This window comes from Talaromyces amestolkiae, assembly GCF_001896365.1.
Source record: "Talaromyces amestolkiae strain CIB chromosome Unknown scaffold21.1, whole genome shotgun sequence".
Lineage (NCBI taxonomy): Eukaryota > Fungi > Ascomycota > Eurotiomycetes > Eurotiales > Trichocomaceae > Talaromyces > Talaromyces amestolkiae.
In genome coordinates this window covers 215,095-240,973 of record NW_024468057.1, presented here as the reverse complement: position 1 = coordinate 240,973, position 25,879 = coordinate 215,095, and the positions used below count along the sequence as shown (strand labels likewise).

At 47.7% G+C, this 25,879-nt stretch overlaps 9 protein-coding genes across 9 annotated transcripts; 5 read left to right on the top strand and 4 right to left on the bottom strand.

Moving 5' to 3' along the window:
- Positions 1-104: 104 nt before the first annotated feature.
- Positions 105-1,481, bottom strand: BHQ10_008860 (uncharacterized protein; the record flags this gene model as incomplete). Its single annotated transcript, XM_040881712.1, has 1 exon — positions 105-1,481. One exon carries the CDS (start codon positions 1,479-1,481, stop codon positions 105-107), a length of 1,377 nt encoding a protein of 458 aa, XP_040737362.1.
- Positions 1,482-1,880: 399 nt separating this feature from the next.
- Positions 1,881-6,967, top strand: BHQ10_008859 (uncharacterized protein; the record flags this gene model as incomplete). Its single annotated transcript, XM_040881710.1, has 2 exons — positions 1,881-2,115; positions 2,169-6,967. The coding sequence occupies 2 exons, from the start codon at positions 1,881-1,883 to the stop codon at positions 6,965-6,967; spliced, it is 5,034 nt and encodes a 1,677-aa protein (XP_040737361.1).
- Positions 6,968-7,769: 802 nt separating this feature from the next.
- On the top strand, positions 7,770-9,939 carry BHQ10_008858 (uncharacterized protein; the record flags this gene model as incomplete). The annotated part of the gene is made up of 8 exons (XM_040881709.1): positions 7,770-7,862; positions 7,917-8,061; positions 8,124-8,352; positions 8,512-9,023; positions 9,090-9,395; positions 9,447-9,543; positions 9,597-9,723; positions 9,778-9,939. The coding sequence occupies 8 exons, from the start codon at positions 7,770-7,772 to the stop codon at positions 9,937-9,939; spliced, it is 1,671 nt and encodes a 556-aa protein (XP_040737360.1).
- A 251-nt stretch (positions 9,940-10,190) lies between these two features.
- On the bottom strand, positions 10,191-12,367 carry BHQ10_008857 (uncharacterized protein; the record flags this gene model as incomplete). Its single annotated transcript, XM_040881708.1, has 4 exons — positions 10,191-12,063; positions 12,112-12,206; positions 12,256-12,285; positions 12,335-12,367. 4 exons carry the CDS (start codon positions 12,365-12,367, stop codon positions 10,191-10,193), a joined length of 2,031 nt encoding a protein of 676 aa, XP_040737359.1.
- Positions 12,368-13,263: 896 nt separating this feature from the next.
- BHQ10_008856 (uncharacterized protein) lies at positions 13,264-14,038 on the top strand (the record flags this gene model as incomplete). The annotated part of the gene is made up of 3 exons (XM_040881707.1): positions 13,264-13,813; positions 13,872-13,945; positions 14,006-14,038. 3 exons carry the CDS (start codon positions 13,264-13,266, stop codon positions 14,036-14,038), a joined length of 657 nt encoding a protein of 218 aa, XP_040737358.1.
- Positions 14,039-14,493: 455 nt separating this feature from the next.
- On the bottom strand, positions 14,494-15,170 carry BHQ10_008855 (uncharacterized protein; the record flags this gene model as incomplete). Its single annotated transcript, XM_040881706.1, has 5 exons — positions 14,494-14,536; positions 14,607-14,614; positions 14,665-14,824; positions 14,885-14,909; positions 14,987-15,170. 5 exons carry the CDS (start codon positions 15,168-15,170, stop codon positions 14,494-14,496), a joined length of 420 nt encoding a protein of 139 aa, XP_040737357.1.
- A 646-nt stretch (positions 15,171-15,816) lies between these two features.
- On the top strand, positions 15,817-17,429 carry BHQ10_008854 (uncharacterized protein; the record flags this gene model as incomplete). Its single annotated transcript, XM_040881705.1, has 5 exons — positions 15,817-15,946; positions 15,996-16,550; positions 16,638-16,705; positions 16,750-17,316; positions 17,355-17,429. The coding sequence occupies 5 exons, from the start codon at positions 15,817-15,819 to the stop codon at positions 17,427-17,429; spliced, it is 1,395 nt and encodes a 464-aa protein (XP_040737356.1).
- A 2,649-nt stretch (positions 17,430-20,078) lies between these two features.
- On the bottom strand, positions 20,079-21,173 carry BHQ10_008853 (uncharacterized protein; the record flags this gene model as incomplete). The annotated part of the gene is made up of 3 exons (XM_040881704.1): positions 20,079-20,602; positions 20,648-20,949; positions 21,001-21,173. 3 exons carry the CDS (start codon positions 21,171-21,173, stop codon positions 20,079-20,081), a joined length of 999 nt encoding a protein of 332 aa, XP_040737355.1.
- A 549-nt stretch (positions 21,174-21,722) lies between these two features.
- On the top strand, positions 21,723-22,681 carry BHQ10_008852 (uncharacterized protein; the record flags this gene model as incomplete). Its single annotated transcript, XM_040881703.1, has 4 exons — positions 21,723-22,261; positions 22,313-22,491; positions 22,549-22,623; positions 22,671-22,681. 4 exons carry the CDS (start codon positions 21,723-21,725, stop codon positions 22,679-22,681), a joined length of 804 nt encoding a protein of 267 aa, XP_040737354.1.
- Positions 22,682-25,879: the final 3,198 nt, after the last annotated feature.

The window sequence follows — 25,879 nt, the reverse complement described above, 5'->3', positions numbered from 1 at the left end:
TCACTGTCAAATTTCCTATTTGGGTATATATCAAAACGCCGCCTATGCTACTATGCGCAAGTATCCATACACAAGTACCAAATACAATCTTAATCAAGCAATCACTACTGTATCAACTCGTCCTTTCCTAAAAATGCAGCCATAGGATCTGCTGCAGCCACGCGACTCCGCTTATACGACTCGAGTTCTTCTTCATCAACACCCTGCTGGAGCGCATGCAGATCTCGTTTCCTCTTCTCGATATCCATTTTCTTGGCAGCTTCCTCCTCTTCTTTGGTCGGCTCCTCTTCTGGCTCTACCTCGTGGTCTAATGTATCAAGAATAGCCAGCTTCTGTGTATTTTCAAAAGCCCGTTTGCCATCTTCGCCCGTGCAATAACTATTCTTAACAGTAGAGTGACAGCATGCGTAACCCCATTGAAAATTAAACCACCAACTACCCCATACCGATTTGTGGTTATTGATGAGCACATCTTCGGCGTATTTCGATTTGACAGCCTTCTTCGGGGCTCCTTTGATTGCACCAGTCTCATCGTACTCGACAAATCGCTCGTTTTCAATGACTGCAGCTTCGCGCAAGGGAGCTGCTTTCATGTGCTCTTCGCCACCATACTTTTCCAGGAGCGCTTTTCGTTGCGCTTCACGTTTGGCTTCTGATTCGGCTTGCTCTCGTTTCCGGAGTATTTCGCCAGAAGTAGGATTGGCCTGTAGATGGATTTGCGTGTCGCCTCTTTCCTGTGATTCCCATGCGTATTTTTGAGCTCTTTCGAATTCTGCAGCGTCTCCAGAAGCTCGAATGAAATTCTCTTCGGCAACCAGCGCCGATGTCTGATCTGCCTGCGCGCCTAGGCCCATCATCGAGCGTGTTTTCGGATCGTATTTCGCCGAATCAAGGTCCAAATTCAATAGATATTTCGCCGTGTCTTCACGCAGTCGTAAGTTCCTCGTAGCCGTGCTTTGTTGCCGACCCATATCCGATTCCTCAGCATATCGTGCTTCTTCTTGCTCTTCTTCCTCATCATCGTCTTCGCCATCGGTCGCTTTCTTTGCGCGCTTTTTAAGACTCTCAAGCTCCTCGTATTCCTCAACCACGTTTCGATATTCCTTCGCATCGTAACCGTTCCACCGATCTCGCTTGGCGTCCCAACCAAGATCAACATCCTGAACAATCTCATCCGCTTGAATATCCTTTCCAGTCCACTTTGCGCCATGTTTCCTCGGCCGGCTGAGGCATTCCTTGGTTTTGTGTGTCATGGCGCCACAGTTTTCGCAGGCACCTTTGCGGTATTTGGTGGCAGCGGGACCGGCGCGCTTGCCTCGCTCGTACCATTTCGAGTCCGCGGCTTGTTTCTGGAGACGCTGATGCTCGAGGTAATCGGCATCAGAGGATTCGTCGTCGATATAAAATGGTTTCTTTGCGATGAAGGATGGAATGTACTCGTTGCGCTCTTTTGAGGCAACATCGGTGGGTTTGCGAGACATGACGAATATGAATCTAGGTTGATTTTCTCGTGACAAAGATATACGGGAGGAATAGAAAGTAAGAAAGGGAGCGGGAGAGCTCCTGAAGTCCAGGTGAGATTGAATCTTCTGATAGACTGAAGTCGCGGTTGACTTAGTGTTAGTTGCCTCAGGTGTCGATCAGGACGCTCGCCAAGACTGTTATCAGACTAACTAAAAACAGTCTAGCCCGATATTTTGAGCCTCAGGCATACTAATGCACGTCATGCATTGTTGATTGCATCTTGGGAATGTTTCAACGTCGAATCAACGCGTTTTAAAACTTCAAAGATGAGTGTTTTGCCTTGCTCTTTTGCTTCTTGACTGGTATAATGTACAACATCATGGTTTGCGCCTACGTACACTGTTTCCTTACGAACGATGGACATCTTTCGCGTCCGCTTGAATTGTATCGACCATTATCAGGCGCTCCCGTCTGAATTCGATCCACCAGTTCCTGTTACGAATGGAGCTTCACAACGGACTGCGCGACCCAAGGTCCCGGTGATTCGAGCTTTTGGCGCTACGGAGACCGGACAGAAGGTCTGCGTTCATGTCCATGGAGCTTTCCCATATCTATATATCGAATATAGAGGCGGCCTAGGGCGGGATGAAGGTAAGTCTGCGAACCCCGAACGCGAGGACTGGGGCTTACGTTTCGGAAACTAGTGAACAGCGCGATCCGCAACTTACATGCATCCATCGACCACGCTTTGGCGAACAGTTATCGCCAGAACGCATACGACGGAAGGATTGCCTATGTAGCTCATATCTCCCTAGTCAAGGGCATACCATTCTATGGGTATCATGTCGGCTATCGGTACTACCTGAAAATATACCTTTTGAATCCAATGAACATTACTCGGCTGGCGGATCTTTTGCGTCAGGGAGCAGTGATGAAAGCCTCGCTACAACCTTATGAAAGCCATCTCCAATTTGTCCCGCAGTGGATGTGCGATTATAACCTATACGGCTGCGCCTATTTGGATTGTGCCAAGGTCAAGTTCCGGTCCCCGGTTCCCGAATATCTCGAGTTATCGAATTTGGATCACCGGTGGCATGATCGAACCATACCTCCGGAGAGCATCACTAGCGCCGACGTCCTACCAAAGCAGAGTCATTGCACATTGGAAGTCGATGTTTGTGTGCAGGATATCCTTAATCGAAATGCAATCAAGGAACGGCCGCTACACCATGATTTTATCGAGCGGAAGCATCCAATATCGGCAGACGGAAAACTCGTCCAGAGTATGGCGGGTCTTTGGCAGGACGAGACACGCAGGCGCAAGAAGAGGCTCGGAATAAAGGATCCAGGTAGTAGTCCATTTACAGCTGAAGAACTAGTTTCTATGTCAGCAAGTCCTCGGGATCAGAAGAAAGCTGGCTGGATACACGAGGAGGAATTTAGAGAGCATTTACTCAAGGTGGTTGACGAGGAGAAAAGGGCTACTGATGCTGCAACGATATCTTTCGATAATTATGTCAAGCATGACATCATAGAAGAAACCATTCAATCAGCCATGGACAGCGTGGAGGATCTTTATCCACAGAAATTGGAACCGTTAATGACACAAATTGCTCTTGCGGATACTGATAACGCCGCGGGTACGAAAGCTTATGATACCACGATTTTTTCTGATGGATTCGATATCGATAATGAACTTGAAGACGACTACTCTGATCCGGAAGATGCATACGATGATGACAATGACGGTCTACCTAGTTCCTTTCCCATTGATGATGAGGTATTGGATGCCCTCGCTGGAGAGATGAATGCTACGAGAAGACAACACGACAAGAAGGTAGACCAAGAGGACTCACATCGAGGATCCTTGGATGCAAGCCAGTCTCGCATGTCCAAACGGACGCGGACCGGAGTGGTGAACTCCCCAGAAGAACGCCTCAAGAAGCGTCCAAAAGTTGTATCTGACGATACTTCAAAAGATGACCCAACGTCGAAAGGACAAGATGAAAGCTTCTCATCATTCGACGTAGCTGCAATTCTACAAGAAGCCGAAGAGTATGGCGAACGCATTGGGCCCGACGATACTCCGTCTTTGCATCCCCAAAATGGACCTGACTCTTCTCATAAAACTGTACTCGCCAGCCAAAATCAACGACTACAATTTCCTGTTGTCAAAGATCCAAACGACCCCATGACTGTTCTACGTTTCAGCCAGAGAAGTGGACTGTCCAAAGAAAATTCGCAGCTATCCCAGGTCTCGGCAGAACTTGATCCTCAAGAGAGCCACGCACCGGAAAAGTCTTCCTCGGAGCCTACTTCGGAAAATAGTGGTAGTACAGACACACTTCTGCACATGGCTGGCCAGTGTTCCGGTGTCTGTGATGCCTCTGATATCCCTGCTAATCGCAAACTGCTTTTCTATCGTTTTCCATGCCCGACGGCAGCTGACGTAAAGTCAAGTATTCAAGACGACGGACGGCCGGCAGTTGTTTATCAAAAAGCATTCTATAGTGACGACAGTGACGTGCCAGAACGATCACGCGAGTACGCTGGACGTGATTTTCGTTTAGTTAGCAACTCCATACGCTATTTGCCCGAATTTGATCGACGAGGTCGAAACTTGCATATGTACACCGAGAACTTGCCACCCATCCCAAGTCTTGATGAACAGCGGAGAGAGGATCAAAAGCTTCGTGAATTGTCTTCGGCACGCGTCTGGGAGTTTGCTCGGCTTCCTCCAACTCGCAGTGAGGTTGTTGAATGGTTCAAAGAGGAGGGAAAGGCTCAAGAAAAGCAGCCCACAGCCCCGGGAATCTCGTTGCCTTCATCAAAGCCGAATGTCATGTCACAGATTGAGGGTGCCACGCAGAAAAATCCGTATGGTTTCAAGTACTCTCAAAAACAACAATCAGTTAGCGTGGAACATCAAACTCAGTACATGAGCGTGATGAGCTTGGAAGTTCATGTCAATACACGAGAGGGCTTCGCTCCGAATCCAGAAGAGGACGAAATTAGCTGCGTGTTTTGGAGTCTTCGGTCGGATGACGAGGATGTAGATGTTAACAGCCACCTCGAAGGAGTGCATTTGGGTATTCTGGCACAACCGGCAGACATCCTAGTACCTGTCGCTGCATCCTTGTCCGTTGAACTGCAAACTGAAGCTTCTGAGCTCGATCTAATTACGAGTCTGGTTGATGTTGTACGATCTCATGATCCGGATATTATTACAGGTTATGAAGTCCACAATGGATCTTGGGGCTATATCATCGAAAGAGCTCGGCTGAAATACGAGTATGATCTGTGCAACGAGTTATCGCGAGTCAAGACCTCTGCACACGGTAGATTCGGCAAGGATAGCGACAGATGGGGGTTCAACAATACGTCCTCTATCTCTGTTACGGGCCGACATATGATCAATATTTGGCGAGCGATGAGAAGCGAATTGAATCTTCTGGGTTATACCATGGAGAATGTTGTATTTCATCTACTGAATAGACGGATCCCTCATTATCCATTCAAAGATCTGACGCGTTGGTTCACCAGAAGTAAGCCTCGCGACGTTATGAAGGTCATGGAATACTATCTCTCACGTGTACAATTGGATTTGGAAATCCTCGACACCAACGAATTGATACCACGGACCAGCGAACAGGCTCGCTTACTTGGTGTTGACTTTTTCTCGGTATTTTCTCGCGGATCACAATTTAAAGTAGAATCATTGATGTTTCGAATCGCCAAACCAGAGAACTTCATATTGATAAGTCCTAGCCGGAAACAAGTCGGCCAACAGAATGCCCTTGAATGTCTGCCGCTTGTGATGGAACCTCAAAGCGACTTTTATACAAGTCCGTTGCTCGTGTTGGACTTTCAGTCACTATATCCGAGTATCATCATAGCATACAACTACTGCTACTCGACTTTTCTTGGCCGACTTGATAACTGGCGAGGACGAGGCAAGATGGGGTTTACGGAGTATGAACGACAGGAGCGAATCCTCGAGTTGCTGAAAGATGACGTCAACATCGCTCCCAACGGCATGATTTATGCCAAACCMCAGATTCGCAAATCTTTGCTTGCTCGAATGTTGAGCGAACTTCTGGAAACTCGAGTGATGGTGAAGAGTGGCATGAAAGCGGACAAGCATGACAAAACCTTGCAGCAGCTTCTGAATCACCGCCAGTTCGCCTTGAAGATGATTGCGAATGTTACCTATGGCTATACATCGGCATCCTTCTCTGGCCGAATGCCTTGCTCGGAAATTGCGGACAGTATTGTCCAGACAGCGCGCGAAACACTCGAAAGGGCAATTGCGTTCATCCACTCGGTCGATCGATGGGGAGCTGAAGTAGTGTATGGAGATACCGACAGCCTCTTTATTTCCTTGAAAGGACGAACACGTGACGAAGCTTTTACAATTGGCGAGGAAATTTCCAAGGCAGTGACGAAGATGAATCCGCGTCCGGTCAAGCTCAAGTTTGAGAAAGTCTATCATCCGTGCGTGCTGCTTGCAAAGAAGCGATACGTTGGATTCAAGTACGAGCATCGAGATCAAGTCGAACCTGACTTTGACGCAAAAGGAATTGAGACGGTTCGACGGGACGGCACGCCTGCCGAGCAGAAGATTGAGGAGAAGGCATTGAAGATATTGTTTCGAACAGCGGACCTAAGTCGAGTCAAATATTACTTTCAAAAACAGTGCCTCAAGATCATGCAAGGCAGGGTATCGGTTCAGGATTTCTGCTTTGCGCGTGAAGTAAGACTCGGGACGTACAGTGAAAAGGGCACACTTCCTGCCGGAGCATTGATCAGCACAAAGAAGATGCTTGAAGACCCGCGACTTGAGCCGCAATACGGCGAGCGCGTTCCATACGTCGTTGTCACTGGTGCTCCTGGAGCAAGGCTCATTGATCGTTGCGTGGCTCCTGAAGTGCTACTCAATAATGCACATCTCGAGCTGGATGCCGAGTACTACATTACGAAAAACCTCATTCCTCCATTAGAGCGAATCTTTAACCTTGTTGGTGCTAATGTCCGACAGTGGTATGATGAGATGCCTAAAATACAACGAATTCGTCGTATTGAAGGAGCATTCACAGGGCTAGGAGGCGGCAACACCAACACTGCAATCTCCAAGAAGACCCTCGAATCATACATGAAATCATCAACATGTCTGATCTGCAAAGAAAAACTCCAGGACAACAACAACAACAACAACAACGACAACGACCTCCCGCTCTGTAACACTTGTGCCAGTCAACCTCATATTTCTCTCTTCAATTTGACATCGCAACTCCAACAAGTCGAACGACGTACGAGTAATTTGCACAAAATCTGTCGGTCGTGTATGGGCATCCCCTTTGGCGATGACGTTAGTTGCGACAGCAAGGATTGTCCGCTTTTCTACACCCGGACGCGAGAGATGAGTAATTGGAAGAGCTCAACATCTGTTTTGGAGCCTGTTATTAGGGAGTTGGAAAGGCGTGATGAGCGATTGGATTGGTAGGCTGGACTGGCGTTTTGAAAGTTATACCCTTGTACATTTTACCACTTTGCATAGTTGGCACTTTTTGCAGTATACGGAGTCTTGTATCCTATCTGGTTAGTCTGAAAGCTTTGAGTAACAAAATTGTTCGCACGTGATTTTTGAAGTATACTCCGTAGACACCAGATATATCCGTTTTCGTCGACGAGGTTACTGAAGAAAGAAAAGGATCGCCGTTTTCGCACTCCCCACGGAACATTCCCCGACAAAACCCCACGGGCCTCCGACTACGAGATCACACGACTTGAAAGAAATCAACAAAAAGAAGCCACGAAATATCCATCTCTTTAGAAGCAGGTCTTCTCGGAGCACTGCGTACCTAGTTCCTGGCTGTAGTACGTATAACCTCGTAAGGTTCAAAACTTAAGCCTGCTAAAGTGGAGCCCACTTGGGCATTCTCCACAAGAATCTGCTTCTGGATCTTGCTCTACTCCCCCTTTTGAGGCAGATTCCCCGCTTTGTTGAGAGCTGCTGGGTTGATATATCGGAGTACTGTGGTCCGGAGTTTAGCTCAACGACGTCTGTCTACTCCGTATATGGGGAAGCCCTGGAGGGAAAGTGGATCGATGCTGGAGAAGAGGGAGGAAGACGGCTTCCCGATCCGATTATCTGTTTAATTTTCGGCTCACTTGGTTGAGGGTATCGGATAGATATAAAATGTGCTCCTTTGCTGATGCTGATGTTACCTTAACATCTCTCTTAGGTGACTTGCTCTAAGTGAGGATTTTTTCTTGTCTTGTATCAAACCCGAGTGACAGTCACAATGTCTTCCCCAGAGCAGACGACTGGCGAACCGCCAGCAGAAGGCGGTTTCCAATATCTCGTCAAGAACCCCTATCTCTTCGGCGTTGCGCTGGTACATCTTTTCCCTTTCCGTGATGCATTGAGCAAGTATACTGACACATATTAGTTCTCAACTCTCGGCGGTCTCCTTTTCGGCTATGATCAAGGCGTCGTCTCCGGCATCCTGACCATGCAGTCGTTCGGAGCCCGCTTCCCTCGTATCTACACCGACAGCAACTTTGAGGGCTGGTTCGTTTCTACGCTTCTACTCGGTACTTCCCCTTCCCTTCTTGCAAGTTTTCCTAGGTACAGACGGGCTGCTAACATTTGACAGCGGCATGGTTCGGTTCCCTCTGCAACGGTCCCATTGGTGATCGCTTCGGCCGCAAAGCGTCCATGTTGATTGCAGTGGTGATTTTCACTATTGGTTCGGCGATCCAGTGCGGTGCTCAGAATATTCCGATGCTGTTTGCCGGCAGGGCTGTGGCTGGKCTTGCAATTGGACAATTGACGCAGATTGTGCCTTTGTTTATTTCTGAGGTGACTTCCACCTCAATGAGACGGTATGGAGTGTTTCTGACGATCAATTGATGTCTAGATTTCCATACCGGAGATTAGAGGAAGTCTCGTCGTGCTTCAGCAACGTATACCCCCTTTTCCTCCCTACTTTGACATTCAGACTGACAACGACCAGTATCAATCACAATCGGCATCCTAATTAGCTTCTGGATCGACTACGGCACAAACTACATCGGCGGCACCCGCTGCGCCCCTTCAATCCCTTACACGGGCGGCACACCATCCAAACGCACTTTCAACCCATACACCGACATCCCCGCTGATGGCAAATGTACCGGTCAATCCGAAGCATCTTGGCGTCTCCCCTTTGCGCTTCAGATCATCCCAGCCTTGGCTTTGGGGATCGGAATGTTATTCTTCCCGGACTCGCCGCGATGGTTACTCATGTATGAGCGTGACGACGACGCGCTTGCCACATTGTGTCAGTTACGTCGCAAGCCTGCGCGGGATGATCCGGACGTCGTAAAGGAGTATCTCGAGATCAAGGCATCCATCATGCTCGAGAATTCATTCGCAAAGGAAAAATGGCCCGAGCTCTCTGGTATCAGACTTGAGATTGCGCAGTATCTGTCGTTGGTGACTTCCTGGCCTCGCTTCAAAAGGTTGGCGATTGGCTGTGTGGTGATGTTCTTTCAACAGTTTATGGGTTGTAACGGTATGCCCCTTGTCTCTTTCTCATAATCTATACTTTCAAATTACTCTGGCTGATCGACGCCCAAAGCAATGATATACTACGCCCCCACAATCTTCTCCCAACTCGGACTCGACGGAAACACAACCTCCCTCCTCGCCACAGGCGTATACGGTATCGTAAACTGCCTCAGTACGCTCCCAGCTCTGTTCCTCATCGACAGAGTTGGTCGTCGCCCTTTGCTCATGTGCGGCGCAATCGGTACCTGCGTTTCGCTGGTAATTGTGGCTGGTATCATCGGCGCGTATGGAAGCTCACTCGTGAACCACAAGAGTGCGGGTTGGGCGGGCATTGCGTTTATTTATATTTATGATATTAATTTTTCGTATTCTTTTGGTATGTTCCCCTTTCGTTTCTCGGGTTTACTGTCTTGCTGACAGGATATAGCACCGATTGGATGGGTTCTGCCCTCGGAGATTTTCAATCTTTCAATTCGGTCAAAGGCTATTTCGATTACGACTTCGGCTACGTGGATGTGCAATTTGTGAGTCTACAGTCGTCTTACTCCTTTACTCGAATGATACTGATAAGAAATAGTATCATCGGCTTGGTTACGCCCGACATGCTTTCGTCCATTACTTGGGGCACATATCTCTTCTTTGCAGTGTTTTGTCTGCTTGCTTTCGCATTCACATTCTTCGTGATTCCAGAAACAAGAGGAAAGGTATGTACATTTTGCTATTTCATCATGTCATTGACTAATTGTAATGTCCCGCAGACTCTCGAAGATATGGATCTCATCTTTGGTGATACCGCGGCCCACGAGGAAAAGCAGCGTATTGTCCATATCGAGGCTCAGTTACGCGGTGTTCCGCTTGTTAGCCAGGAGGTGCTCAAGGATGATATTGTGCAGCAGGAACATGCCCACGGATTGAACTAGTGCACCCCTGTTGCGTACGCTGATGCCTTAAAAGGCGACTTGATGTGACCTCGTCAGATCACGCGCATTGATATGACCTGCTTGTTCATTCACGTCGGGTACTGGGACCTAAGTATATACTTCTGGACCGAACTGTTATATACGACTCTGTACGTCTCCGGGTGGGAACAACAGATCCTCCAAAAGTAAATATCAGAATGAATATTCACATCAACCACCCCAGTCTTAGGTCGTATGGTAAGCGTAAGACTTCAAGTATAGTTGTTTTCTTGCCCTGGATAGTTTACCCATTCCGTAAAGTCCAAGCCAGCATTGGGCGGTCCAATTCCGACACCACCCTGACCGCTCATCTCACTCTGAAAGAGTCCAAATGCCTGATCAGTGAAGAGATGACCCTGCGGTTGCATCATGAATTGAGTTTGCATGTTGGATTGGCTTTCAGCCAGCGATGCAGGTGAACAGAGACGGGTGATCACATCGAGACAGCGCAAAGCTACCCAATTATTGCTTAGGGTTGGGTGACTCAGTATAGTCTTTGTGGTCTCCACGTCTTGGTACCATGATGCAGCATCAGGTGAAGCAGGATCAGTCATGAGAAAGATGATTGGAATAAGAGCGGCCTGAAACAGAAAGTACAGAATGTACCAAGCGCCAAGTCGAGTGCACATGTGGGTTTCCATATACTCCATCATACACGAAATCGTGGCTCGGGCATATTGAAGACAGCGGAGTCTGCATTCCTTTTCTGCTTCGTCTTCAGGCTCAACGGCATTTTCTGTGGCTTTCCAGCGTTCCGAGGCCCATCGAAGGACAATAGGTCTATATATAAGCATTCTCATGTTCATATCTCGCCACATCAATCGATTACGCATTAGCGCCAACCAGTCCGGCTCGTCAGGGATAGCATTTTTTAGATAATAAGGCAGTTCGTTGGACCACTCCTCCATAGGCTTCTGCAATTCTTGTGCCTCTGCTGTAGTGATACTCGGGCTGGAGACGAGTAATTGCTGATAGACGTGGTTGGTCTTTAAATGAAAATTGGCCTGTGCAATTAGACCAGAATATATGGTTGGCCCGTTGACTTCGGGTGGTATTGCCGTCGTGGCCGGTGTAAGCGATTCTTCGTGAATATTCAACACATGATGCGCATCCATTATGGTCTCGTCTGGAAGTAGAATCGGGCGTCCAAACGTTTTGGCTGCACCGCTGTCGAACATGAAGACTCCCCACCACAGCCGCCTGCGGATCTCCCGTTGCAGCAGGCTAATCTTCCAGCCTGGAAATTCTTTGTGTATTCCAAGACTCATTGACATTCGTACAGCCAGACCCAAATAATTCCAGCCGGTATTAGGTTTATTCCGCTTCTGTGTGTAGTTGCTGAGAAGAACCAATGCTTGCACAAGGGTGATATTTCCCATCTCAAATACCGATGTTTGCTGCAAGTAACTTCTGGCTTCTTGATAAAAGGTAATATCCAAATCTGAACTATCATCCCCGATACACCACGCACCAAGAGCAAGAATCGTGTTGAGGAGAATGTGCCATACTGGCCCATGAGGCCGGGGTATCTGCTCGTGATATTGTGCCCTAAACGTACTTTCATGGATGAACGGGTAACTGCTGTGATAATTCATGAAATAAGAGTCGATAAACGCCTGCTCCACCAAACCCGACGGAGCTGAACTGATCAACTGGGACTTGAGTGGTGCTGTTCTGTGATAGCCTGATCCACCCGGCGATGGAATATTCAAATCGAAGCCATGCTCTGTAATGGCTCGTAGCGGGACAACGCTAGAAGATGCCCCAAAATACCCAGCTCCTTCGGGTCTGATAGACAAGGCCGCCATACCATCAGAGAGATCACCGAGTGAGATCTCTCGCTCAGCCCAGTCAAATCCATCAGCTTGCTGTGGAACTGCTTCCAAAGCGGGCTCGGAATGCTTGCTCTCTGGCCGAGGACGTGGAGAGTCTTTTGACGAAACAGATGGCGACAATGATTTCCGCTGATGAGGATCCTGATCCTGGAGTAGAGAGCCTACAACACTATCCAAATCGCCTCCTGGAAACAATTTACTCAGCGCCGTCTCCACGGCATTCAGCCGGTCTTCCACATATGTAAGATGTCTGCACGAGGTGTTAGAACGTGATAAGCCGCAATAAGAACAAACTCACTGTCGTGTCAATGGACTCCGAACGATCTTCGGACTGTAGATACATTCTTTCCCGAGTTTCAGACATTGGAGACATTTTGGCTTTCCTTTGGAGCACTTGAGCAAAGTTAGTTGATAACCGGCTGTATCTGAATAGGTGCTTTACCCTTGACTTTCTCGCTCTGCATTCATCACACTAAACGATGTCAGTATAACACAACAAGTGGCTCGGCTGTCAAACGTACTGCAAAGTTTTGCGCATCACGAGCACTGCTCATCTTGTAGTATTCGGCCCGCAAAGCAAGCCGAAGTGAGTGACTTTCGTATAGACAAGATCATCTGTAATCATCTAGACGAGTTAGCTAATGTACGAACTATGTAGTCCGAGTTGTAATCAATTGTGCATTTTCCATTTTTCCTTCAACACTCGCCAATTCCATAGCTTAGTGAAACAGAGTGACGCAGATGCTGAAACCCGACGAAAAATTGTGTCGCGCAGCATGCACACTGATAGCCGGATTCGAAGCGTACTAAACCGGCCTGAAAAACGGAAAGGGTCGGCACTCACACTTTGCCAAACCAAGAGACAAGATGATCGTATTTCATGCAAGCATCCCATACATCCGAATGCTTATGCTTGACCAACATCGGCGTCCACTCAAGCAATCGTCTCTGATCATATGTTATATTGCAGACAGACATGAGGCATGAGCGTCGAAGAGCATCGAATTGATCGGGGTCAGGAACCACGTGATGGCAGCGGACAGCCAACCAGACTGCTTTGTTACTCTTTCCTTACCGAAGCAGCCCACCTTCCTTTCTTGCCACTTCGGAGTAGAGTATTTCCGGAAAAATGGTGGGTAATATCACCGTTATTACGGTGTAATATTACGCTCCCCTCTATTTCCCAACTGGGTAGCTTAATCTCTTGATCGTGCAGTCTCAGCTCATGCCAGTGCGGCTTTCCTCTACCGTCGCTCCGCTCGTTGAATAAACTGAGCGCAGTCTTCTCTAGGGCGCGGGATGCGGTGCCGTCTCAATTTTGACGCCTCTGGGCTTAGCTTGTCAGTATATAATATAGATTGCAGCGTCTCGATCGCAAATGAAAGACTTTCACTCGGTCTTCGATTAAACACAAGGTTCGCTACCTAAGTATACGTAACAAATAGCCAACATGTCCAAAGAACTCCGCGTCGGCGTGCTCTTCACCGGCATAGTCCAACTCCTCGACCTGGCCGCCGTCGACATCTTCGGCATGACCACACCCGAATACCTCACCATCTGCGGACTCCCCCAAGAAATCGTCGACTTGGCCCGACCGCTCAAACTCTTCTACATCGGCTGCCCATCAGCTACCGCACTACAAACCAACAACGTTTCGAACGTAGTACAAGTCACCTCCACAGCCGGCGTATGTCTTACGCACACCATCGAAGATAGCGAAGTTAGTCCTGGGAACCTTGATATCTTGGTCATACCCGGTCCGGAGCCTACCACAATCCCGGATGGGAAGACTCAAGCGTTTGTGCGGGCACATAATGAGAATAAAACGACGTTTTTGGTGATTTGTAGTGGCGCTTTTGTAACGGCGCGCTCGGGGATATACGAAGGGAGACATGTGACGGGACCACGGGTGTTCTTACCTGTTCTGAAGAAGGAGTTTCCGAATGCGACGTGGGATGATTCGGTGAGAGTGGTGCAGGACGGGCATATCTGGACTGGTGGTATGTACTATTCCTTCTCCAATCTAGAATGATGATGTTTGGATCTGACGTGCTGCAGGTGGTATCACGAATGGTATCGATCTTGTGGCTGCTTATGTGAAGGCGAGCTTTCCAACTGCGGTGGCAGAAATAGTATGTTCAATGGCAGAAGTCGGTGATCGACCGTTGAAGTACGCTGCTAGTGTGAACTAGTATGTTGTGCCTTCGCGCGGGCCTATCTTGTAGGTTTGGTGCCTTGGTGAAATGATTGCTGGGGATGCAAAAAATTGTGCTGTCGGTCAAATAATTATCATCATCTCTATTCGTGGCGTCAGCTCACAGATACCAAATATCGCCCATCCTTGTCAACTCTCCACTTCCATACAAGTCTCACCAAACCCGATCAATGTCGGTCACTCTCACCGTAGCCATACGAAATAGCCAGAGTTTGAACGTTTTGACAGGAAATCATCCCTTTCATTGAATCTAAGTTACATACAAAGGAAATGAACATGGAATGACAGCAAAGCACAACGACAGCCTTGTAAAGCCATCAACTTTGGATTTTGGGCCGGCCCGTTTCTCTTTTTAATTACAAACCGGTGCCCGATTCAAGCCAGTTTATAGAGGAATTGTCTGAGACCGCTGGCATGTCGAAAGGTATCGGGTAATCTCTCAGACAGTCAGTCAAGAGTAGACGTTTAGGCCTTGTCGGGGTTGTGGTAGTTGACGTCGCTGTTCCAGCTGTTGGAGGGTCAGTATCTGCCGCAGTGCGGCGTTGATGCTTTCTGCATTAATTGAACTTGTAACTTACAAGATTGTCTACATAAAATGTTAGCTATATTCTCGTAAATGATAGGACCAGTACATACCTTGTCACCGTCACCCCAGGGGAAGTTCTTGGAGCGAATGTTCTGGTAGGCGTACTCGGTACGCTCCTCAAGAGGGGGCATGTGGTTCCAGTGCTCCCAGTGCTCGTTCCACAAGTTATAGGCGTTGATACTACCACCGATGAGGAAGGGAATAACAGCACTACCGAAGTATATCAGCCAAATAAAGCAATGTCATACGATATGTCGATCGGGTACAAACAAGATGGAAAGTCTCAACCAGAGAGCTGCGCGATTATTAGCAATTGACCATGTGAAACCAAATAATCCGAAACATTATTTCCGGCACGATCGAGAGACATACTGCTGGTAGAAGCGGCGTGGTGCTTGACATTCTCACGCTCACGGTTGAACGCGTTGTCGACAATCCAGTCGGGCTTGTTCTGGGTGCTGTTGAAACGGCGCTGGACGACGTTGCGAGCAGGAGTAGGACGAGCCTGCTTGGCCAAGCGGAGGCCGAGGCGCTGCATGTTGCGTTGAGAAAGCATGGTTGGGAGGATCAATTGGCGATTGATGGTGCACACAACTGAAGTAGAGGTCTATTGAAGTCGAAGTGTGATGAAGGTTCGGGTGGTCTGACGAAATCCGTTAGGCTGGCCCCGTGATTCGCCGGAGAGCCGGAGCCGAGCTTCATGCGGCCACGCCAAGACATCAAATGCTTATGTCAGCTGCCAAGAGTGACATCACTCAGACTTGCGGCCTGAGGCAGTGATTCGATCGCAACATGCAGACAAGTCACGGGATCTCGTGCCAACTGCCGCGTTGACGACATGTCGTACGCGATTACTCTGAAATACTTGTATTATTGAACTTCACTAAGGCGACTGAGAAGAGTACACTATCTCCCGGTCTAGCATGTGAGACGAAGTGGATCGTCGCCATGGGCTTCCGGATAACGACATGGAACGGTATGTTTTGAATGTGTTCAATTTTGGATCTTGACAAGCTAATACATAGAACAGTCAATGGAATACGGCAAGTATAGATTCACACTATGGCAGCTCCTAATAGATACTTACATGCTATCTGTTACAGAAATCCTTTCGGGTACCACCCTTGGAGAGATAATCGATCATTCAATGTGAGCACTATCCGTCACTGTCAGGCGATCATATACTGATACTTATCTAGGCCATGTTTGATATTTTGGAAGCGGACATTGTTATCTTCCAGGAAACCAAAATTCAGAGAAAAGACCTCCGGGATGACATGGTCCTTGTGCCAGGTTGGGACTGCTATTTTAGTCTTCCCAGGCACAAGAAAGGTACGTCTTGCCAAGACCTGTGCTCTATCTCACAAACTTATATGTATAGGCTATTCCGGAGTGGTGATTTACACACGCAACGAAACATGTACACCCATTCGGGCAGAAGAAGGCATCACCGGGCTGTTATGTCCTCCAAACTCTACGACTTCATTCCGCCATTTACCGGATGATCAACAAATTGGCGGATATCCATCCATGGAACAGCTTTCAGAATTGCAAGTTGACCCAGAAGTGCTCGATTGTGAAGGGCGCTGTGTTATATTGGAATTTCCCGCCTTCGTTCTTCTCGGACTGTACTGCCCTGCTGCCCGCGACGAGACACGGGATGATTTTCGCCAAGGCTTTATTACTCTACTAGATGCTCGCGTACGGAATCTCGTTGCCATGGGCAAGAAGGTTATTGTTACTGGTGACCTCAACATTTCCGCCGGCGAGATAGATTCCGCCCACCTCACGGAAGCTATACGTAAAGGAACCGGAAGCGAAGATGAATTTGTCTCAAGCCCTGTACGACGAGTCTTCAACCAGTTGGTCGAAGGCGCCAAGGTGGGGGGCGAACGCGACTCGGGAAGAGAAATGCCGGTGCTCCATGATGTTTGTCGTTCGTTTCACCCTGATCGAAGAGGGATGTATACTTGCTGGGAAACGCGAGTAAATGCACGGCCGGGAAACTATGGCGCGAGAATAGATTACATCTTGAGTAGTTTGGATATGAAAGATTGGTGGAGCGAGGGTAACATACAAGAGGGTCTCATGGTATGTTTGTTGTATGTTCTACGAGTTTGTACTAACTCGCCCAGGGCTCTGATCATTGTCCCGTGTATGCGATATTCAAGGAGAAGGTGTTCTTGAACGGCAATGAAGTTGATATCAAAGACATTGTCAACCCTCCTGGTGTGTTTGAAAATGGCATTCGAAAGCGTGAATACTCGGCAAAGGACCAATTGGCTCTATCTGGTCGTCTCATTCCGGAGTTTACCCAGCGACGAAGCATCAAAGACATGTTCACTCGCAAGCCATCATCATCTTTTAAGGAGAATAGCATGGCCATCGGCAATGCTGTAACTGAAACATTTGTTCCCGTTCTGTCTGAATCTGCCTCGACAGACTCGGTCGAGCCTTTCAAGAGCCCGTCCAGGTCGGAGTTGTGCCAATCACAATCTAATTCTGAACGAACTTCCAATTCTCCGGCAAATAGCGTATCTAAACGAGCACGCAAAGAAAGCGCGCCTGCACCACCTTCAAAGAAAAGTAAATCCGGAGGCAGGTCAGATCCAACCACTTCAGTGAAGGGGCAGCAAAGCCTGATGGGCTTCTTCAAACCGAAGAAAACGAAAGATAGCCAGGATGCGAAAAACGCGCAAGAAGTCAGTATCTCAGACTTTGATGATACTGTGGGTTCCAGTCCTTCAAAGTCCGTACTCCCTGTATCTATATCACCACCAAAACCAAGTCAAACCTCGCAGGCAACAGCGACTGATTACGGCGCAAGGACAGAATCAACGGAAGAGACTATAATCGATCCAATAGTTAGCAAGGAGTCATGGTCGAAGCTATTCACCAAGAAAGCGACACCAAGATGTGAAGAACACCAGGAGCCCTGTATCATGCTCACGACAAAAAAATCAGGTATCAATTGTGGTCGATCTTTCTGGATGTGCTCACGACCGCTGGGTCCGACTGGCCAAAAGGAAAAGGGAACGCAATGGCGATGCAAGACGTTCATCTGGGCGAGTGATTGGAATGGACAGGATTCAGGCGCATAATGCTTGGGCTGTTCGGAGGACGTATATGAAGCTATCGCGATGTGAGCGATGAACGATGTCTCGCATTGGAAGGACAACTGAATATAATGGCATCAAATTCTTGGCCGTAGGACTTTCTTATCAACAGACACACGAGTAGGGCAAACACCAAAAGGGCTTGCATCAAAAAATCTCTCCACGTGACATCAGGTTCTCTGTCGCGCTCACTGAGCCTGCGCCACGACGATGGCTGATATCTGAGAATCCTCCATCCTGGAGACTGGTGTTAAACGGCTGCCCTTGAAGACTTGACCAGATCTCGTTAATATCAAGAATTTTCTTCCAGGGCACGTGCCTCAAGACCAGCGGTTCTCCCCGGCCACCCCAAGCCAAATAAGTAGGGACCAGCCTCTTCGTTCCCATTCAACTCCAAATGCGTCAATAGATGAGGGAATTTTCTCTCTTATGGAATGAATCTGAAACACTGGTCAGCTGACCCTCTCGTTTTGTTCTCTGTCTCCGAACCACAAGGCTTCCCTAGCAATCATACAATCGCTTCTATATCTAGGCAGACAGTAATTCTCGACTCCTCCACCGTTTCCCGCCGACTTTAATCGAACAATCCCACTATTCTCTTCCCAGCCACAATAGCTTGCTGCCTATTGACTCGCCCGCACGACCAATCAACCAGCCCCCTGATTTCCATCGCCTTCTTCCTGCCTCGTGTCTCACTATCGAACAATAATACAACCACATTGTCAGCCTTGTGAAACCCATCAGGAAACTGTTAAGGTGACAGGCCATCCCGACACGATAGCTCGCCGAAGCATCGCAGTAAAATTCTTCAGGTCTTGTTTCATGTTCGCCCTCGTGACTCGTTTGTCTCACAACGTCATTGTGTGCAGAGAGCCATGAGAATCTTTCTCCCAACCTCCTGATTTTCGATACATCATGTCCCTTCAGGATCTGTACATAGGCAAGGAGAAAGTGGTGCATAGGATAGAAAACTCATCTTGACAAGGCTCTGAACAGTCTACCCAGGAACCTCAATCCGTTCAGGCAGCAATCCCATCTACACCTAGATTCCAAGGCATCCACTGTACTTACACGTCTACAACATACTTCTACATGGACCAAAAAGAAGGCACACAATTTTCAAAGAGTACCGTCCCATTGACTATCTCAATCTAGAACTACTTCTCCCCTTAAAGCCAAGCACTCCTATCTCCCCTGCTGATCATCCCCTTTTCTTCCTCCACCCACTAGAAACGTAGTGACCATAAGCATAAACCCATAAGCATCATCATGTCCATAAAAAAAACCCCCCAGTCTCTCCTCCTTTCTGTCCTCAACTCCTTTCCACACCCTTGTCTACTCGACAGTGTTTTCCGTCCCCAAAGTGTGTAAAAAGCAACTTATATCTCCCGTCGCCGTCCGTCCCCCCATTCGCCGAAACTGGTGCTTTATCGAATAGAGAAAAGTCTTCGTTTGCTGTAAAAGATGGTTGGGGTATCTTAGCGATCGATTGTAATATCATGTAGAGAAAGTCGTAAGCCATTGCCCATTGCCCATTGAACCCGAAAAGGAGAGAGAGGCTCGACAGTGGCGTAAGTTCGTTGGAATCACAAGTCGTAAGGCCCGTCCGGAGGCCATGATAATTGCGCGAAAACGAGTAAACGAGTAAATTTTAAAAGTGTAATGAAATGTATCGAGAACGAAGAACATGCATGTAAGTCGAAGAACGAACGAAACGCGGATCGAAGAAGTGGATGGACCCAAAAAAAACTGAGCGAACGCTTGCGAGAATGACCGGATAACCGAATTGAAAAAAAAGTGTGAAGAATAGTTGATCTATTTTGGAGCAAATAGATGATATCCGGCTTCAGACTGTGCTTGTCGTCGAGTTGTTGAGATGCCCTTTCATTTCCCATACCCCCCCTTTTTTTGGTTCGGATACATTGCCAGACTGGTGATATGGATGCCAGGGAGATGGATGTAGACGAGACAGAAAAAGTCGAAACAGAAAATGTGGTATCATGCGATTTGTTGGTTTCTGATGGGTTTTCTGTCTGTCTTTTGAGTCGAGGCTTTTGATGGGGTTTTCGAAGTTTTTTTTGTGAGGGTTTGCTTGTTGAGATTCGGGTGGTGAATGGTGGAAGGCAACCTCTGGTTTGAGTTTTGAGCTTTAGAGATGAAACGTGGTGATCAAAGTCGAGATGAAAGAAGACGATGAGTACTGATAGAGATAGCTCGAACCAACAGCGACTGATTTCCATCTGAAATTCCTGATCGTGATGATAGATGGCGTAAAGACAGCGACATGTCAAGATTCATGTAGCAAGCCCAACGATTATGACAGTTCCAGTTAGAACCATGAGCAACCCCTATCGAAACTTGGGTGTATTGTTCTTTAGAGCTCGAGCTTGGATATGGGCCTGAGCCTGATTTCGCGCATTGTACTGAGCGACCGCTGCCATTCTTTGTGCGGTATTGGCAGTGTTGACCCAGCCGGTGTACTCAGTACCATCAAAGTCTGAATAGCTGTAGGATTCAGGAGGGGGAGAGGGAACAGCAACGAAAGCCATCAGTTCTTCAATTGTGTGGTCGGCGAAATAGTCCTGATCCTGTCCGCTGGCCACGGTAGAGGGGCTGGAATTCAAAGGAGATTCGCATGGGGTTTGAAGGGAATGATCCTCATGGTCCTCTTCGTCTTCGGTAAGTGCATCGAAATCGGAATTTCCAGAGGGTTTGCGAGAGTTTCGACGCTTTTTCTCACAGGGCTTGCGTGGAGCGTATTGATAGTCTGGATATTTCAGAGCATGTTCACGCTTGGCCTCAGCAGCGAGTTCTCTGAAGTGAGCCTTGATCTCCTCCGACTCGTTGTTCCAGAGCGATCCGACAGTGACAGCTGGAGTTATCAGTAAACTGTGTTGAAGTGATGGAGTTTACTCACAAATGTCATTGTTATGCATGTTTGGATCTTGTTCTTTGAGAATAGAGTGATAATGCTTGCGATAGAGAATGAAAGCATTAGGGGGTCGAGGAACTTTGTTGCGCTTTTCTATCTTCTTGTTTATCTTTTCAGGAGATCTGACTGGACAATCGCTAAGTTCAAATTGTCTTTCAGTCGACGTTTGAGCCATCACCATGTTATCAGTAGCCGATCCTAGACCATGGAATTCCGGCCGGGCTAGAATTCGAACACATCCCAGGGACTCATCAACGAAAGCCACGCAAGCACGGCCCAGAAAAGTCCTGAGACAGAGGTTAGCTCACGTATATGTATGCTCAGGCGGATATACTCACGATAGTTGCGATTTGAGTTGATCAATACTCGAAGATCCAATAACGGCAGTGATATTGAGTGGAATGAGGATCTCGTTGTCAGTCAAATGGAAATTCATGATGGCTTGAGTCCAAATGAGGTCTGCTGCACTATTAGCCATCCCGGCTTCAGGTTCAACAGCGTATGACTCCATTCTGACAAATGATGGAGCCTTGTATGAATGAGAAGAGTGGTTATTGTTCTTGGCTAAATTCTGGCGATCCGGGGGGCGAAATGAAGATATTCAAGTGTGATGAGATGGCGATGTTGAACAAGAGGAAGAACTTGGGATAAAAAGAAATTATTGAAGGTGGGCAAGGATATTATTCAGCCAGAAGACTTGACAGGAGGTGGAGGATCTGGAGTGGTTCTTAAATCCGGATAGGCATGCCGGTTTCTTTGTTGATCAAACGCCTGTAATTCAACGCCTCCTCCTCTCCAACGGACCCTTCCTCTACAAACGCCCGCTCAGTTTCATTAGTCTTTTCCCAGCCACCGAGGCATCCTATTGAGTCTATTGAGACTATTCTCTCTGCCCAGCTTTCACTTGACCCTTACCCATTCATCCACTCACTAGCTTACCCTCCCCTCATCTTTTCTTCACCCACCTCCCCTTTTCTTCTCTTCACTTATCTCCTCCTTTCATCTTCTTACTTTTATCTTCTTTGTCATTATCGAACCCTCACTCGTGCCTCAAAGAATCATGTCCTCAAATCATCAAGGCCCCTTCCTCCCACCACCGCCACCGGACAAGATGGAGGACAACATCACAATGTTGCTCGTGTGGCTTCGTCAGATGCAATTGAATTCATCCACCCCTCCTTCGCGTCGCCTTCAGGCCTACTATATCATCAATTTCTACGGCCAGCACCACAATCCCTATCGCCTTATGGCACAGACCACTGCTATGTGTCGAGGCGAGCTGGTCTGCCCTCAGCCCTCTATCATCAGTTCTAATCCTGAGCCTTCGACTCTCGTCGAGCGTTGGGGAAAGCAGATCGAGGATGCAGTCATCGAGTTTCACATTGTACCAGCCATTTCTGACTTTGAAGCTCATCCCTTTGAGATCTTTACTTTCTTGCCTAAGGACTTTGAAGGGAGAGTGGATGCCAAAACCAATCTTGAAGCCCACAATAAGATGCTGGAATATGAACGACTCGGCCATGTTCAGCTTATGGCATACGCCAAACGCTTCGGCTATCACCACATCTTTCGAGGTGGGCTACGGGAATACTATCTAACGTAAGCACCGCCTAAGAGTTCTTCAATTATTAAGTTTAACCAATATCCCAGAAAGCTCATTGCTGAGCACTATAACTTTTTGAGAGTGGATCATCGCAGTCATGAATGGCGTCGTCGCACTCAGAAGATCTTCTATGACCTTCTAGACAAGCAACCAAACATGACATTGGAAGAGCTTAGAGTTGTCATCAGAAGCACTCGAGCATATCCCTACGACATACTTCTCTTCCGTAAGTCGAAGTGAACGCAAATAATGTGATCATTGGAATTCTGCTAACATCTGTCAGGCAACTGGTTGATCAAAAGCCGCAGAACGTACCACGCAATGCGCGCCTGCATCTCTATCATGACGGATGAAGCTTGTAAGTTATTTGATCACATCATATCTGAATTTACTAATCTCTTTCAGTTGAAATGTGAATGATCGCTCAGAATGCCTGATTTGAGATGGTAGTACGAATATCTATGCAAGCCATGGTTACCAAAGTACAGAAATTGTGTATTTCGAGAACGCTGCTGCTCATCGTCGTCCTCCTACACGAACACTTCTCGATTCAGTTTCACTACTCTCGCAACTCACGGGCCGTGATCTGTCAGCACATCAATCAGCGAATGCCTTCTGTCTACTACGAAGCCGAGGTCGATTATTGGTGATCATTCTGCGAGTCTTACTTCGATTCTCATCTTCATGGAATCTAATATGAGTTTTCTTTCTTTTTTCTCTGTGTCCGCAAGCCCTCTATTCTCGACCGCACAGACATTCGAAAAATTCAAAAACAAAAGCAAATAAAAAGTCGGAAAAAGAAAGACAAGGGCGCGCGGGCTACTGCATAGATGGCGAAACGAATCATACTTCTTTACACGGTAGTTAGGTCAAAAGGCGCAAGTTTAGGCGTAGTTTACATGATGATGAATCATGAGTGATGATAAGGGCAATTGCGTATAATCAAGACTATGGTCAATGGTGATGGCTCTCTACGGAGCCTGGGATGGCTTTCATTTCTTTTCTTATGCTTTTATTTCCAAACAGCTACCCATGATCATGACTTGACGATGACGATGGCTTCAACTAGTCTAGCTCTAGCAACAGTAATGCGAATGGAAACAATTAGCGAGCGATACATTTTCTTTTCTAAGCATGCAGTACAAGGCAGTCGGACCGCAGCTGCCTCGATTCATCCATCTTCTTGCCGTGGATGGCGGCACGTATGCAACTTCCTTCTTGCACCTCTCCAATCTCCGACCTCAACCAATACTTCCGCCGTCATCTCGAGTCGTCAACTATGTCGCCTGCCTTCATATCATGCAACAAGTATGTCGGAGGTCGGCGTCATGTCTGTTCTTGAATAGAGGCACGTCCCGTCTATCACCAACGTCGATCGATGCTCTTCACTCTACAGTTATAGCTACGCAAGCCTCATTCTCTACTGGCTACTTAGATTTTGTGTATTGCTAATTTTGGATTATCTTTCTGCACAGGACATGTAAATTAGAGCTCGAAAGAACCTAGTCCAGAAAGAACGTCAAACTCGATATTGCAAGCCGGAAACAACGCGGCCGATCGACAGAAAGAATCTGCTCATCTAGCGCAGGTAGCTCCTTCAGGAACACAGACTGTTTCAACGGCGGCTGTGGCGTCTAATTTCAATTAACCGAATCGATAATCATTTCCAGAGAAGAAAGCGCCTCGAATTTGACGTGTCCATCGTCTTCCGGCACCTTGATTCGAAATTATTTACGCACCATAATTTACGACGCAATAATCTGCTCGCTCCCTAAACAAGTCCAAACTTGTGCGATTCGGAGTATTACAGATTGGAACGCTGCTTATGCTCCCTTTCTTTGTCTTTTATTGCCACTCTCTTTGTAGTCAACGCCACTAGGCCTACGCGATTGGGGTTTAGGCGAAAGGGAACAAAGAAATGCTACATCCCGTGATTACCGAATATAGATGCTAGTATCACAAAGCCACGCGAGAGCTGCAGGATGCAGAGGTCGGTCCGAGAACTTGCGTCGAATGAGATACTTTGCATCTGCAGCCATCTGCAGTTTTCTCTGATGAAACTGAAAGGGGTTGCAACAATACCAAGCTATGGCCAGGCTGAGATCATGGCTGCCAATTATTTCTCGAAATTATGCGAGATGAATGAAAGTTCCGAGAGTCGAAAGCGCTACTTCACGAGGGTGGTCATATGCACCAATATTCGCCAATGATTGTGCATCGTGCAAATCATCAATCTGATCCTTCGACGTTACTCAAAGCGGACGGGTATCGAGGTGTAACCTACTCAACTGGTCACAAACTCTTCAACGGTCTGGTGACACCGTGACACGACGTGTAACAAGCCCTAGCTGGTGAGGAGGGCTTATGGAGAGACATAGCAAGCAAAGAACGTCGTGGTAAAGTTGTCGGGTAAAGTGGACCGTGCACAAGAAGCGTCGGATTGAAAATGGATGGCTGCAGACGGAGATTAATGCATGCTTGACACTACTGGATGCAAGTTCTCTTCTTCTGACTCCGAGCGATTATGGCGGCAAATCAGTCGACATGGCTGACCAAGAACCTGTAGACTACGTGGTACGTAGCGAATTTCTTCAAGCCACCAGGGCAGCCTTCATGGGCTGAAGCGAAATTGACAGTGCATGACCCATACGTAGTTCCCCGCAAAAGGAAATACAAGCCACATTGGCCATCAACGAAATGAATCGGCGTTCCATTGGACTGGAAACTATAGCCGCCACGTACTGGCATGCAACCTGATACGGACCAAGGGATTTATGAGCTGGAGTTTAGATTAGTCTATGCTTTGGTACCGAAATGCGCGCTCATTGTGGCTGCAGGCGTTGGCTCATAGCTCGAATCCGGACTGGGTTTTAGAAATGACATACTCAATTCTGAATCTTGCATAAGGCACATATCTGCCAGGCTCTCTTATGGTTACGAAGTCGTCAAGCCTCGATATCAGCAACACGAACACTTCCATGAATTAGGCCTCCGGCGTGGCAGGCTTTGCATCCGATTCAGCGACTTGGCACATGTCTGTCCGTGCTGGTCCTATCCTGGTCCCATCTTGCATTTGTGGATCTATAGCATGAGGAATTTTATATGCGTTCATGGCTAGGGAAACCCCGTGTTTCCACCGAATATGCTTCGTTCTGCAAGACTGCAATGCAAGTTGAACGGACCGGGCCGGTTGGGAATACGAACGGGTATGTAGAGTATCCGTGCAATGCTTGTCTGTGACTGATCACGAGGTCCTGAAGGAAATTATCGAGATCGGGGCTGGGTGATCGTCTGCAAGTTTAGGCCCTTCAGGGTAGGGTAGGTTAGGCTGTGCTGCGAATACGCTGTTGTCGTTGCCAAGTGTAAAGCTGTCTGCTGAGATGTGCTGCTACGTAGGAGGTGTGTACCTGTGTTGTGTATGTAGATGCCTATCTGATCTATGTACCCTGATAGCAGTCAGGTAGTCACAGTACTATTGATCCAGTAGATGCTTATAAGACAGCCCGGCCATGAAGAACCCCTGAACCCCGTTACCATGGACAGATATCTCGCAATCATACACGAAGAGCATACCCGAAAGTCCATAGTACATAGAATAGATGAAATTATAACAT